The sequence below is a fragment of the Lutra lutra genome, chromosome X (genome assembly GCF_902655055.1).
Source record: "Lutra lutra chromosome X, mLutLut1.2, whole genome shotgun sequence".
NCBI classification, from domain to species: domain Eukaryota; kingdom Metazoa; phylum Chordata; class Mammalia; order Carnivora; family Mustelidae; genus Lutra; species Lutra lutra.
Window position 1 is genome coordinate 84,139,079 of NC_062296.1, and position 12,112 is coordinate 84,151,190.

The window sequence follows — 12,112 nt, forward strand, 5'->3', positions numbered from 1 at the left end:
TCCCCACTTCCATTCATATCGGCATGACCGAGCGGAGCCTTGATTACTGCTCCTTGTGTTCCTCATCCAGTTTCTCATTGCCAGTTATATAATATGTACAGTGACAGAAGCAGAAGTTAGTGTTGCAAAAGCCGCTACGTTCTTGCCCAATAAAAAGTCAGGATTTTTTACAAGTTAGATAAACTCTTTGAAGTCATGAGCTCCCAGGGTCACGAAACAGTGAATGACTCCCTAAGCCTTGATGATCCTAGGATGTTAACATTTGGAATGTGACATTTTTTTTCCTTTAATTTCTTTTAATTTCTTTTTCCTTTAATTAATCAGTGTTTTTGTAGTTTTTGTGGTAGAGGTCTTTTACCTCCTTGGTTAAGTTTATTCCTAAGTATTTTATTATTTTTGGTATAACTGTGAGTGGGATTCTTCTCTTAATTTCTTTTTTTGGTACTTCATTGTTAGTGTATAGAAATGCAGCAGATTTCTGTATATTAATATTGTGTCCTGCAGCCTTACTGAATTCATTTATCAGTTTGAGTAGTTTTTGGTGGAGTCGTCAGGGTTTTCCATATAGAGTCTCATGTCATCTGCAAATAGTGGAAGTTTGACTATGGCTAGGACCTCCACTACTGTGTTGAGTAGAAGTGGGGACAGTGGACATCCCTGTCTTGTTCCTGACCTTAGAGGAAAAGGCTGTCAGGTTTTCCCCACTAAGGATGGTGTTAGCTGTGGATTTTTCATATAAGGCCTTCATTATGTTCAGGTATGTTCCCTCTAGACCTACTTTGTCAAGAGTTTTTTTTTTTTTAAAGACATCTATTTATTTATTTGACAGAGAGAGAGAGAGAGATCACAAATAGTCAGAGAGGCAGAGAGAGAGGAGGAAGCAGGCTCCCTGCCAAGCAGAGAGCCCGATGCGGGGCTCGATTCCAGGACCCTGAGACCATGACCTGAGCTGAAGGCAGAGGCTTTAACCCACTGAGCCACCCAGGTGCCCCTTGTCAAGAGTTTTTATCATGAATGGATGTTGTACTTTGTCAGATGCTTTTTCTGCATCTGTTGAGGTGATCGTTTGGTTTTTAACCTTTCTCTTGTTAATGTGATGTAGCACACTGATTTGTGACTATCAAACCATCCTGGCAATCCAGGTGTAAATCCCACTTGATCATGGTGAATGATTTTTTAATGTACTGTTGGATTTGGTTTGCTGATATTTTGTTGAGCATTTTTTAAAAATTTTATTTTTTCAGTATTTGAAGATTCATTGTTTATGCGCCACACCCAGTGCTTCATGCAATCCATACCCCCTTAATACCCACCACCAGGCTCACCCAACCCCCCCACCTCCTTTCCCTCCAAAACCCCCAGTTTGTTTCTCAGAGTCCACAGTCTCTCATGGCTCGTCTCCCCCTCCGATTTCCCTCAGCTCACTTCTCCTCTCAATTTTGCATGTATGTTCATCAGTGATATTGGCCTATAGTTCTCTTTTTTTGTAGTGTCTTTATCTGGTTTTAGTGTCAAGGTAATGCTGGTCTGATAGAATGAATTTGGAAGCTTCCTTCCTCTTCTATTTTTTGGAATAGTTTGAGAAGAATAGGTATTGACTCTGCTTTAAGTGTTTGGTAGAATTCCCCTGTGAGACCATCTGGTCCTGACTTTAGTTTGTTGGGAATTTTTTGATTACTGATTGAATTTCATTGCTGGTAATCAGTCTGTTCAAATTTTCTGTTTCTTCCTGATTCAGTTTTGGGAGGTTATATGTCTCTGGGAATTTGTCGATTTCCTCTAGGTTGTCCAATTTGTTGGCTTATAATTTTTCATAATATTCTCTTACAGTTTTTTGTATTTCTGTGGCATCAGTTGTTATTTCTCTTCCTTCATTTGCAGTTTTATTTATTTGAATGCTGTCTTTTTTTCTTGATGAGTCTGGCTAAAGATTTATCCCTTTTGTTTATCTTTTCAAGTAACCAGCTCCTGGTTCCATTGATCTGTTCTATTGGTTTTTTTTAGTCTGGAATGTGACATTTCCATGAGTGAGTTCATCTCTGGGGCTGTCTCCTTGGCTTCTCTCACAAACTGTGGTCTGCCAGGCATTTCTTCTGACACTGAGGTAGACAGTAGTCTTCTTTTTCCCCTCTTACCTCATAAACCATGATGTTGATAAGCCTGCTTTAATAACTGACTGACGGGGATGTTGGAAATTCTGAGCAGAAATCCCAGCCATGCAGAATAATTGCATCTCTTGGGGAGGTGTTAACAAGCAGAGGCAAAGCTGAGTGCTCCTGGGCTCTGGCTTCTATGGATCTTTCTCTCAAGGGCCCCCCTGAAGCTCCATGCAGAAGACGTTCATTAGTAAATATTAAACACTGCTTTCTCTATAGCTGGTGGGATGCTGAGGGTGTAAGACCCCCTTGGGACACTCTGAGGCTCACTTAACAGCCACACTGAAAGTGTTCAGCACTCACTTTCTCCTGGAGCTATATCTCAGTCATCAGAGAAGGCCATGAAAATTTTTTTTTCAGCCATGCTGGGTAACTTCTGGGAAATTGGGAATTTCTGGGGAATGTGGGGACAGCTGACCACCAAGAGAAGTGACTGAGCAAAGTGCTTTTCTTTTCATTTGGACCAGCGGATGAAACCATTTTAATCTTTCCATTGTTTGGTTTGATATGTCCATTTGTAAGCTATGCATTCCCTTCTGAACTCAAATATTTGGTGCACTTACCATGTCTGAGAAAATGTGGCCTACATTTTGGAGGTACTTTTTAAGTTGTTTCCACAATTAGGGCGCCTGGGTGGCTCAGTGGGTTAAGCCTCTGCCTTCGGCTCAGGTCATGATCTCAGTGTCCTGGGATCGAGCCCCACATCGGTCTCTCTGCTCATTGGGGAGCTTGCTTCCCTCTCTTTCTGTGCTTCCCTCTCTGCCTGCTTGTGATCTCTGCCTGTCAAATAAATAAATAAAATCTTTTTTTAAAAAGTTGTTTCCACAATTACCAACAAATAATTAATGTGGTACAGAGCAACAGGTAAGCTAGATCATATAGATGAAGCTTTCTTTTTTTTATGTGACTTTTTTTAAAGTAATCTCTACACCCAACGTGGGGCTTGGACTCACGACCCTGAGATCAAGAGTCAAATGCTCTACCCACTGAGCCAGCCAGGCCCCCTTAAATGAAGCTTTCTTGTGTAGCTAATCTATACCTGCCTCTTCCTCATTCAACTGAACCTCACTTCTGATGTTTGAAAATTGAGAGAAGTAGATCCATATTCTGGGGGAAGATTGGGCCATCCACCATTTCATCCATTCAGACAACATTTATGCAGAACTGATATTTGCTAGGCAATGTTCTAGGTATTTGATGGCTGCAGAGGTTATAAAGATAAGATCCTTGTTTTCAAAAAGTTTACCATTTTTGAGAATCTTGCTACTCAGAGTTGGTCCATGGACCAGCAGTATATGCATCACCCAGAAACCTGTTAGAAATACTGAATCTCAGACCTGTTCTAGACCTGTTGAATCCAAATTGGCATTTTCACAAGATCCCCTAGTGGATAGTATGTGCATTAAAGTTTGAGAAGCCCTGGTCCAAATCAACGATTGTTAACCTGCATATTGGAAGGACCTGGGGAACCTCTAAAAAGTGCCAATTTCCTGTCCCACCCTCTAGAAATTGTGCTCGAATTGGTGTAGGGTGTAGCCCAGGCATTGGGAATTTTAAAAATTCCCCCAGTGATTCTAAATGTGAAGCTAACTTTGAGAAACCCTAAACTGTTAGGTTGCTTTGCATTCTCGACAAAAGGGAGTCCAGGACGAGGTTGTGGCTCATTGTTTTAACCAATTTACAAGTCAGGTGGCAAGTTTGTCTTTTCTCAGCATTTGTAGTGCCAAGACTTAGATGCAGATACACCAGAGCTCACTGGTGATTTTTGGCCAACAAGTTGTCCATCAGGGAGCGGCCATGAGCCGGCCTTTGCTGTGGTAACCGTGGGAAGTGCTGGAATACTTCAGACACATTCCACAGGGGCTCCTGTGGCAGGATCGAGTGGATGAAGGCAGGACATTGGGGTGTGGGCAACTTCTCCCTCCTCAGATGCGCCCTGGGGCCTTGGTGTCCCTCACCTCGTCCTTCTTCCAAGTATGTGAGCTGCGGCCACTGATGGTTTCACCCAAGGGTGGTGACACATGTGTGTGAGCTTAATTCAGAAGCTTTCATGGCCACATTGTCCCTCAGGTTCCCTGGGACCAGTCCATAGAATTGCTGTAATGCTGATAACCACCAGTGGTCATATCGCTCTTTATGCCTCGCCAAGATTTTGTGTGTCAAGAAACCGAGACCCAGAGTTTTTATAACTAGTGGAGCGCTCAAGTCTCAGCTGGCCCCAGTTTGCTGTCATTCCCCTGTCCCTGAGATAGCTCCGATAACCTGACAGAGCGCAGAATGTAGAGGTAGGGGTACAGCAGAGCTAAGGCTCTTTTTATTCATTCCTTCAAAGGAAAAACATCATTTGTTTTTTATAAGGAAAATAGCATATTTTACTCAAATACCTGCCTGGTGATGAGGCATAGAGAAACCATTTTGGGAACTTGGTCATAGAAGAGTGAACATTCTCTGTCAGAAATACTGATCTTTCCACACTCCAGGTTCTTCATAGAGTCCAGGTCTACATTCCTCTGCTTTCATGCTGGTAGAGCTTATTTCTAATTGTCGTTGTTCTGGAAACTTTCATCTACATGCTGACCTCTCACTCTTTCCCACTGCAAACTCCTGCCTCATTCAAAAGCCACCCCCTTGACTGCCTATACTGTCCTGTCCTCATTGTTGGAATCTCATAGTCTGCTAGGGTGATCATCATCTTGGGTTATATCTGTGGTACTGGTGTGATTATTGATAGTGTCCCAGGTTTGAAAAGAATGTAAACAGTCACCCTCACATTTTCCAGTATCTTGGCCGCACTGCCTCTTTCCTCACTGGTTGGCTGCTATCTCATTGTCCTGCTTTCACGCGCCTCCCACCATCCTCCTTGGGGATATCCACTCCACCCTGATGACATTCTGGCCTCACAAATCACTGACCACCTGTCCCTCCATTCTGCTCCTGCCACTTGCGGGGGCCATCTTGCCTCACACCTCACATTGCTGTTCAGTAGATATTGGTTGGGAGTCCCCTGGGAGCCAGGCACTGCCTCCATCCTAAGTGCCAGTTCTTGAATGTTCTCTTCCAAGACCCTGACTTCCCACTCTCTCTCTTTCCTTCCTTCATGCTCCACGATCCTGCCTTTGACCTTTCTCATTGCTTTGGTTCACCCCTCGTTCCCTCTTTGGGCTACCTGGTTTTTCTTGGACCCACTTGTTTTTAAATCAGACTGAGCACTCCTGCCGGTGTTTCTGCTCCATAGTGATTCACTGTCTGCCTCTCACACTAGGCTCTGAGCTCCAGAACCTTGTTAAAGACTTTATAATTTTCTCTTTCATCCCTGAATTCCTCTGCTATCCTGCATGTTTTCAGTTCTCAGTAAATAAATTGAATTTGGTGCTCTTTTATACTTCCAGAAGCACAGCCCTCATACAAATAATTGTCTCTTCATCTCTACCATCAGAAGGTTTGTTCTTCTTCCTGGTTTGTTGACGAGGAGGTATTCTGCTTCTCATTCTGCTATCAGAATTGTTCCAGTTTCCCTTAAATTAGCTTCTCTTGCTAGGGGGTAAGAAGGGCCTACGTTCGCTCTCAGTCTCTGTCCCTCACCAGGTACCTTGACTCGGGCTGGCTTCTGTCCTGCAGTGCTTCCTCCATGTCCTAAGACACACTGACCATTTTCTTTTTGGGACGTGCTTATCTCATCCACGAGCCTTGTATTTGTCCTCTTAACCAATCAGAACAGCAAGACAGGTTGTGTTCTACCTTCACGCTTTCCCTGTGTTACCTTGAAGTACACAATGATTAGTACTGTTAATGTTTTCCTTAAGAAGCCAAGGAGAGATGAGCCATCCAAGCCATTCTCCACTGATGGGAGGTGTAATAAGTATGTCCTATGCCCTATTTTGCCCTGTAAGCATGTATAAGTTCTAAAGTTACTCTGGATATGCTTCTGCTTATTAAAATTTTCTTCATTGTTTTTCTCACATGTGAAGGAAAAGGGTTCATTACAATGATTCTTGGATTAGTGCTTGCAGAAGACTAAGGTGAGGCATGGATTTGCACCAGTTGGAAAGTTTAGAAGAAAGCTTTTGAAAAGAAATGTATCGCTAAACATTATTTGAGTGCCTTTTATGGATGTAATTCTGTATCAGGTGCTCTGAAATGAATGTGCAGGGAAGTTCAGTCCGCACATAAGCAAACGCTCCCCCCATGACAAGATTTTTTTTTTTTTTTAACAATGATGTTTTTTTTTTTTTTTAAAGATTTTATTTATTTATTTGACAGACAGAAATCACAAGTAGGCAGAGAGGCAGGCAGAGAGAGAGAGGGAGAAGCAGGCTTCCCGCTGAGGAGAGAGCCCGATGCGGGGCTCGATCCCAGGACCCTGGGATCATGACCTGAGCCGAAGGCAGAGGCTTTAACCCACTGAGCCACCCAGGCGCCCCCCCATGACAAGATTTAAGATGGTTTGAAAAGCTGTTAATGATTTTCTCCTCTTTGGTACCAGAACTCTTCGTTGATAAAGGTCATCCAAAGGGACCTTGTATAATATGGTGGGGGGCTCTTTTGTGTAAATCTCTAAGCTCCCTGGAGTTAGGACCATGTTCTTTGCTGGTTTCACATCTGGTGCCAACAGAAGGAACTTTAAGATACTTTGCATTTCATGGATGTTTGTTGAAGTGAATATCATGAAATACAAATTAACACAGTTGTGAGTGTTCAAGAAAAGATAAAGCACTCAATCATTATCACTTTCCTAAAGGTAAATTTCAAGCTGGGTTTGAGGAGAAGAGGACTTGTCTAGAAAAAGAGGAGAAAAAAAGGTGCCAAGCATTTCCTGAGAATCAGAGCCATCTGGATTGAAAGATTTAATTTCTAAGGACTTAAGAGTAAAGGAATGTCACCCCCTGCTCCTTGGCAAGATTTTCTGGTATAGTTGATGACAAGATCTTCTTAGAGCCGGAAGAACATCAGAAGCCATCGTCCTTTGCCACCATCACAGTCCCCGTTCATGGAACCTTCTGTGGGGACTGATGCTAGATTGTTTAGGGAGTGATGTGACCTGAGCAGGACCAGAATACCTACCTGGGCTTCTCTTATCATTTTCCAAGAAAGATAAGCATTCCCTCATGTTGTCTTTTGAACCTCAGTTTGTCCTGAGTAAATCTGAACTTGATGCTTCAAGTGTCTGTTTTTCGGTGTTGGTCAGGACTAGAATTTACCATCCATGATTAAGGATCCATTTCTAGAACCCACACCTCTTCTAAAGAGTTCATTTATCTTTGTAACAGACGGCTGGGAGAAGGAAGGTGGTGCTCATTTACTTCTCACCTGAGATGGACTTTTTCTTATGTAAAATCATCATGAGTTAAGGTCTCTAGAGTCTACTTTGTCCTGATTGCTAGAGATCACAGAACTCAGGGTTAGAAAAAGTCCTCATTGATTCCACAAATACTTATTATTATTGGGCATTGTCCAGTGGGCTGGAGGCATAAATGGTCAAAAAGCCAGATACGTTCCTCACCTTGCTAAGATGTATGATCTCACATACACTGTGGCCCTCGGGGGTCTACAGTGGGGCCCTAGGCCTGCTGCGCATCTGCAGCTTGGGCCCTCCTGGCCCCTTCCCCATCCCCATTGCCATTGTGGAGGACCATGAGTGTCTCTCCATGGGCCCTGAGCACGATCTCCTCCCTTTGTTGAGTGAACTTGCCGCGCTTCAGACGTGTTACTAACATTTTCTGGAAAGCCTCTGCTGGTTCTTGGCTGTAGCAGGAATTGTTGGTCACAGTCTGAGAATTGGGTTTTTACTCAAGGATGATACCCAAGAGCGGGGTGTGTACATTGTCCTCACACAGGGCAGGAAGAAGCACCCAAGTGAGGGGGTTTGCGGTAGGCCGGGTGAGTCTTGGACCGGGGGGCAGAAGTGGAGTTGGAGCCAGAGGACAAATGTGAGATACAAACTAGAGCAAATAGAAATGGTTCTGTGGCCTGAGGTGGAAGGCCCAGGAGAACCACAAGGCTGTGCGGCTTGGGTCAGAAGCTTGGCACAGTCTCGCGCTCTCCCCGGCACCTCGCACGAAACAGGCGCTCAGAAAGCTTCTGACGAGGGAATGAACAGAGTAGGGTAGCAGGTTTGAACCGGAAGAATGAGTAGATTTGTTCTTTCATTTAGTGAGCAAACATTGAGTTCTGTAAGGTGGGGGAAGGGCTTTTCCCAATGACAGCGGTGCCCCATTAGCCCGGAGAAGAGAAGGTGAGGAAGGGCGGTGTGTTCACAAGCTTGCCAAAAGTGTGATTCTTCTTATGCTTGCCTGACTGTCGCAAGGCGTCTTTTTAATTTCCACGAGATTTATGTCAAGCCAATCAATGAGGAAATTTGTGCATGTGATATTTCCTGAAGCCACGTTTGCGGTTAATGAAATTATTTTAAAGCTTCAGCAAAATTAAGACGAAGAAAATACATATTATCATCCCATCTTTTTTTTTTTTTTTTTATCATCCCATCTTTAAAGAAAAGCGGATTGGATTGATGCAGGGCCTCTGACAGCAGCCCTGGGTTCTGAGTCCCAGCCCACAGCGCTGGCACACTTGTGCTTTTGTTCTCCCGTCTGACTTTGGAGATTTGTGCTGACTTCATCTCAGTAACCACTGTTGCGCTGATAGTGGCCTCAAGGAAAGGGCCTCCCTCCATTCTCTCTAAAAGGGGTGTGGGACCAGGGCATCTGGGTGGCTCAGCCGGTTAAGCGTCTGCCTTCGAGATCTTGGAGTCCCAGGATCAAGCCCCACATGGGACTTCCTGCTCAGCAGGGAGCCTGCTTCTCCCTGTGCCCCTCACCCTCCTTGTATTGTCTCGTTCTCTCTGTCTGTCTCTCTCTTAAATAAATGCAATCTAGGACGCCTGGGTGGCTCAGTCATTAAGTGTCTGCCTTTGGCTCATTTCATGATCCTAGGGTCCTGGGATCCAGTCCTGCATCGGGCTTCCCGCTCTGTGGGGGGCCTGCTTCTCCCTCTCCCTCTTCTTCTCCTCCTGCTTGTACTCTTTCACTCTCTCTCCCTCAAATAAATAAATAAAATATTTAAAATAAAATAAAAGGGGTGTGGGACCTCTCCAGAGGGTGCTTGCCCCATTTCTCACTGTCTGTTCTCCCGTTTCCTAGGACTGCATCGATGTGGGCTGGTGGGAAGGAGAGCTCAACGGCAGACGAGGAGTGTTCCCTGATAACTTCGTGAAGCTGCTTCCACCTGACTTTGAGAAGGAGGGCAATGTAAGTCTTCCTGGCCTTGAGGTCAGCGCTCCACATGCCGTCAGCATGTGCTCCCATGATGTGTCTCGGGAATCCCAGGGGAGGGAATTTAGTGGGCCACTGAAGAGCCCTGGCATTTTAGTTCAGTGGACCAGCTTTTGGAGCCCTCTGCCTTTCGGTAGGCTGGGCACGAGTGTGGACGCATTCATTACCTTCCCCTAGCCTCAGTTTCCTCATCTGACAGCCAATCACGGTGATCCTTCTTCTGGTGTTGCTACACGAATAAATAAGATAGTGTGTGTAAAGCCCTGGGTGTGGTGCCCGGAACATATAAGCACCCAAGTGGCAAGAACTCTCGGGCCCTCCCTTTGGTAAGCGGACTGCCTCCCTCCTCTGCGGGGTGTCCTCGGAGGGGTGGGGAGCGGCCCAGTGCTGGCCGGGCGGGCGGCTGCAGAAAGCATGCTGTGAAGTGGAGGGCACAGAGCGAGGCCACCGATGTTCTTACACTGTGGGTACACATGTGGCCTTGTACACATGCGTTTGTCCATATGTGTGTTTGCTTACGCCTCTGATCTGTTTTCTCTTTGTGGGGACCCGTTTTCCGAAGCTGTGGTTTCAGTGAGCCAGCCCGTCTTTGCCTCACTCCGGGTGTACTGTCTCTCTGATGAGGATGGAACAAGAAATTTTGGAAAAGTTAGAAGCACGTTGTATCATAAGGGGGCAACAATTGGTCTTTCCCATTCTGCTCCGTACCTCAGAGCTGTTTGCTCAGGCTTTGCTTGACTTCTCCTTGCCTTTCTGGACTGGTTCCTGTTTACACCTGCTGGGGCACTGCTACTAGACCATGAACCTAGCCTTGACCCATGACCATTCCAGTAGAGTTGGAGTTTATGAAGGGTTATCCACCCTGGTGGATTGGTTGCTAAGGATACTGAACAGCATCGATGGTGTACGTACTGCTTTGATGAATGAATGTGTTGATTAAAGAAGCTGCGGTGTTGGGACCCACCAAGGTCATGCCCTGCCGATCTTCAGATTGGTGTGAAGCCTAGGGCCACCCCCTTAGGCTTTAGGATAGCTTGCTTTACTGTATTGTTCAGTGGAAGAGTGTTCTGCTCCACACGTGTTATTCTTTCTTGGACCTGAGTTTGGGGTTCAGAGAATCTGGATTCTGCTTCCTGGTGTTTTCTATATCGCTGACTCTTACTGCTGGTCCACGGGCCACACTGTACATTATCTGGAGCTTATTGGAAATACTCAGGCCCCACCTGCGACCTGGGCCTCACAACCCACATGTAACAAGACCCTCCGGCAAACCGTTTCCACATTACAGCTTGGGAAGTGCTGCTATAGAAGCAGGTATCTGTCTGAGTGATGACAGCTCCACCTTCCAGTTCCTGACTATATCGGAGGAGGGGAATAAGTTCCTAGAACAGAGAAGGGTTCTCCATTCAAGAAAAAATTTCCAGCAAACAAAATCACTGGAGCCGTTTTTATTGGCAGGTCAAGGTGTGGTGGGTTATCAGTGGACAGAATCCACCCCAGAGAAAAACAGATGCCAACATTTAGTACCGATGGGATAGTAAACATCTTGAACCAAGAGGACACAGGCGTGAGATGTGGCAGCCATGTAGAGAGCAGAGTGCTCGTGACTCCAGGCCACAGCATCAGCTGGACCCGGGCCTGACCGTGCCCTGTCACTTACTTGTTCTGTTCAAGGTCACCTTCACAGGATGTGTCTCAGCCTCAGTATCTTCATCTACAAAACTGTAAGAAGAAGTGTACCTACCCTGTTGAACTGTTGAGAAAATGGGAATTCTTTAGCCTGGCGCCTGGTGCTTGGTAAAGGCCCCACACAGGTCAACCCTTCCCGTCTTTTTAATTACCGTTCGCTTGAGTGTGGGAAGGCCTCAGCGGAAACTGGGCTGTAATGATAGACGTCGGACTCTGGTTCATCTTGTTTCAGCCGGTCAAATCAACACAGTTATCCTGACGTCTTTATGAGCTCCCCTGGGAATCCAAATGCATCTGAGAACTTTGAGGCTAGCCTTCAAAAAGAAATCTAGTACTTTAAAAAATACATTTGTAGAGACAGGCGAACACAGAATGGCATAATCTTCATGTTGCTTCTCATATTTTTTCACGATCTGCTGCCTGGCAGTTATGTTTTATGTTTTTTTCTTCATCCACCGTGTGCGTATTGGGTCCCTCCTCTCCGGCTGGCCGCCGTGCTGGCTGATAAGAAGGGAGGAGGGCACGCGGCTGCTATCCTCGTGGGCTTAGCGTCAGGCAGCAGGTCTGATGTTCAGGGCCATAGAGACCTGCTGGACCTTTCCAAAAGGACACTGAGGGTGGGCCTCTTCCAAGGAGTGGAGGGGAGAGGGCCGTCCAGACTGCCCGTCTGACCCTTCTCACCAATCTTTGCAAGCCTGGTAAAAAGCGTTCACGTCCTGAAGCATTTGGATGCCAAGACCTTCCTGGTGACTCCTTTCCCTGTGGCCAAGGAATCGTAGTGAGCATGCTGTCCTGCTGGCCATTTGCCACCTTGCTGGTTCTGCAGGAGATACTGTGATTTTGAAGGCTGAGGTAAAATCTGGAGAATTCTTTTAACAAATGGGCCAAGTCTTTGGTTGCCTCTACTGTGGCCCCTTGCTTTCTAGTTCCTAGTCATATTTTAGTAGGGTAGTAATGGCACCAGGTGAGAGTGATTCCATGGCATACCCTTCTAGAAGC

General features: G+C 45.7%; 1 protein-coding gene across 5 annotated transcripts in view; it reads left to right on the top strand.

Moving 5' to 3' along the window:
- The window catches only part of SH3KBP1 (SH3 domain containing kinase binding protein 1), a 340,123-nt gene that overhangs the window by 267,937 nt on the left and 60,074 nt on the right, over positions 1 to 12,112 (top strand). For 4 of the 5 annotated variants that reach the window (XM_047715300.1, XM_047715297.1, XM_047715301.1 and 1 more), the window contains one exon: positions 9,293 to 9,400. In XM_047715300.1, coding sequence (XP_047571256.1) covers positions 9,293 to 9,400 — 108 coding nt within the window. Of the gene's footprint in view, positions 1 to 9,292; positions 9,422 to 12,112 lie in introns of all 5 variants that reach the window. The other variant, XM_047715298.1, reaches the window with a different exon arrangement.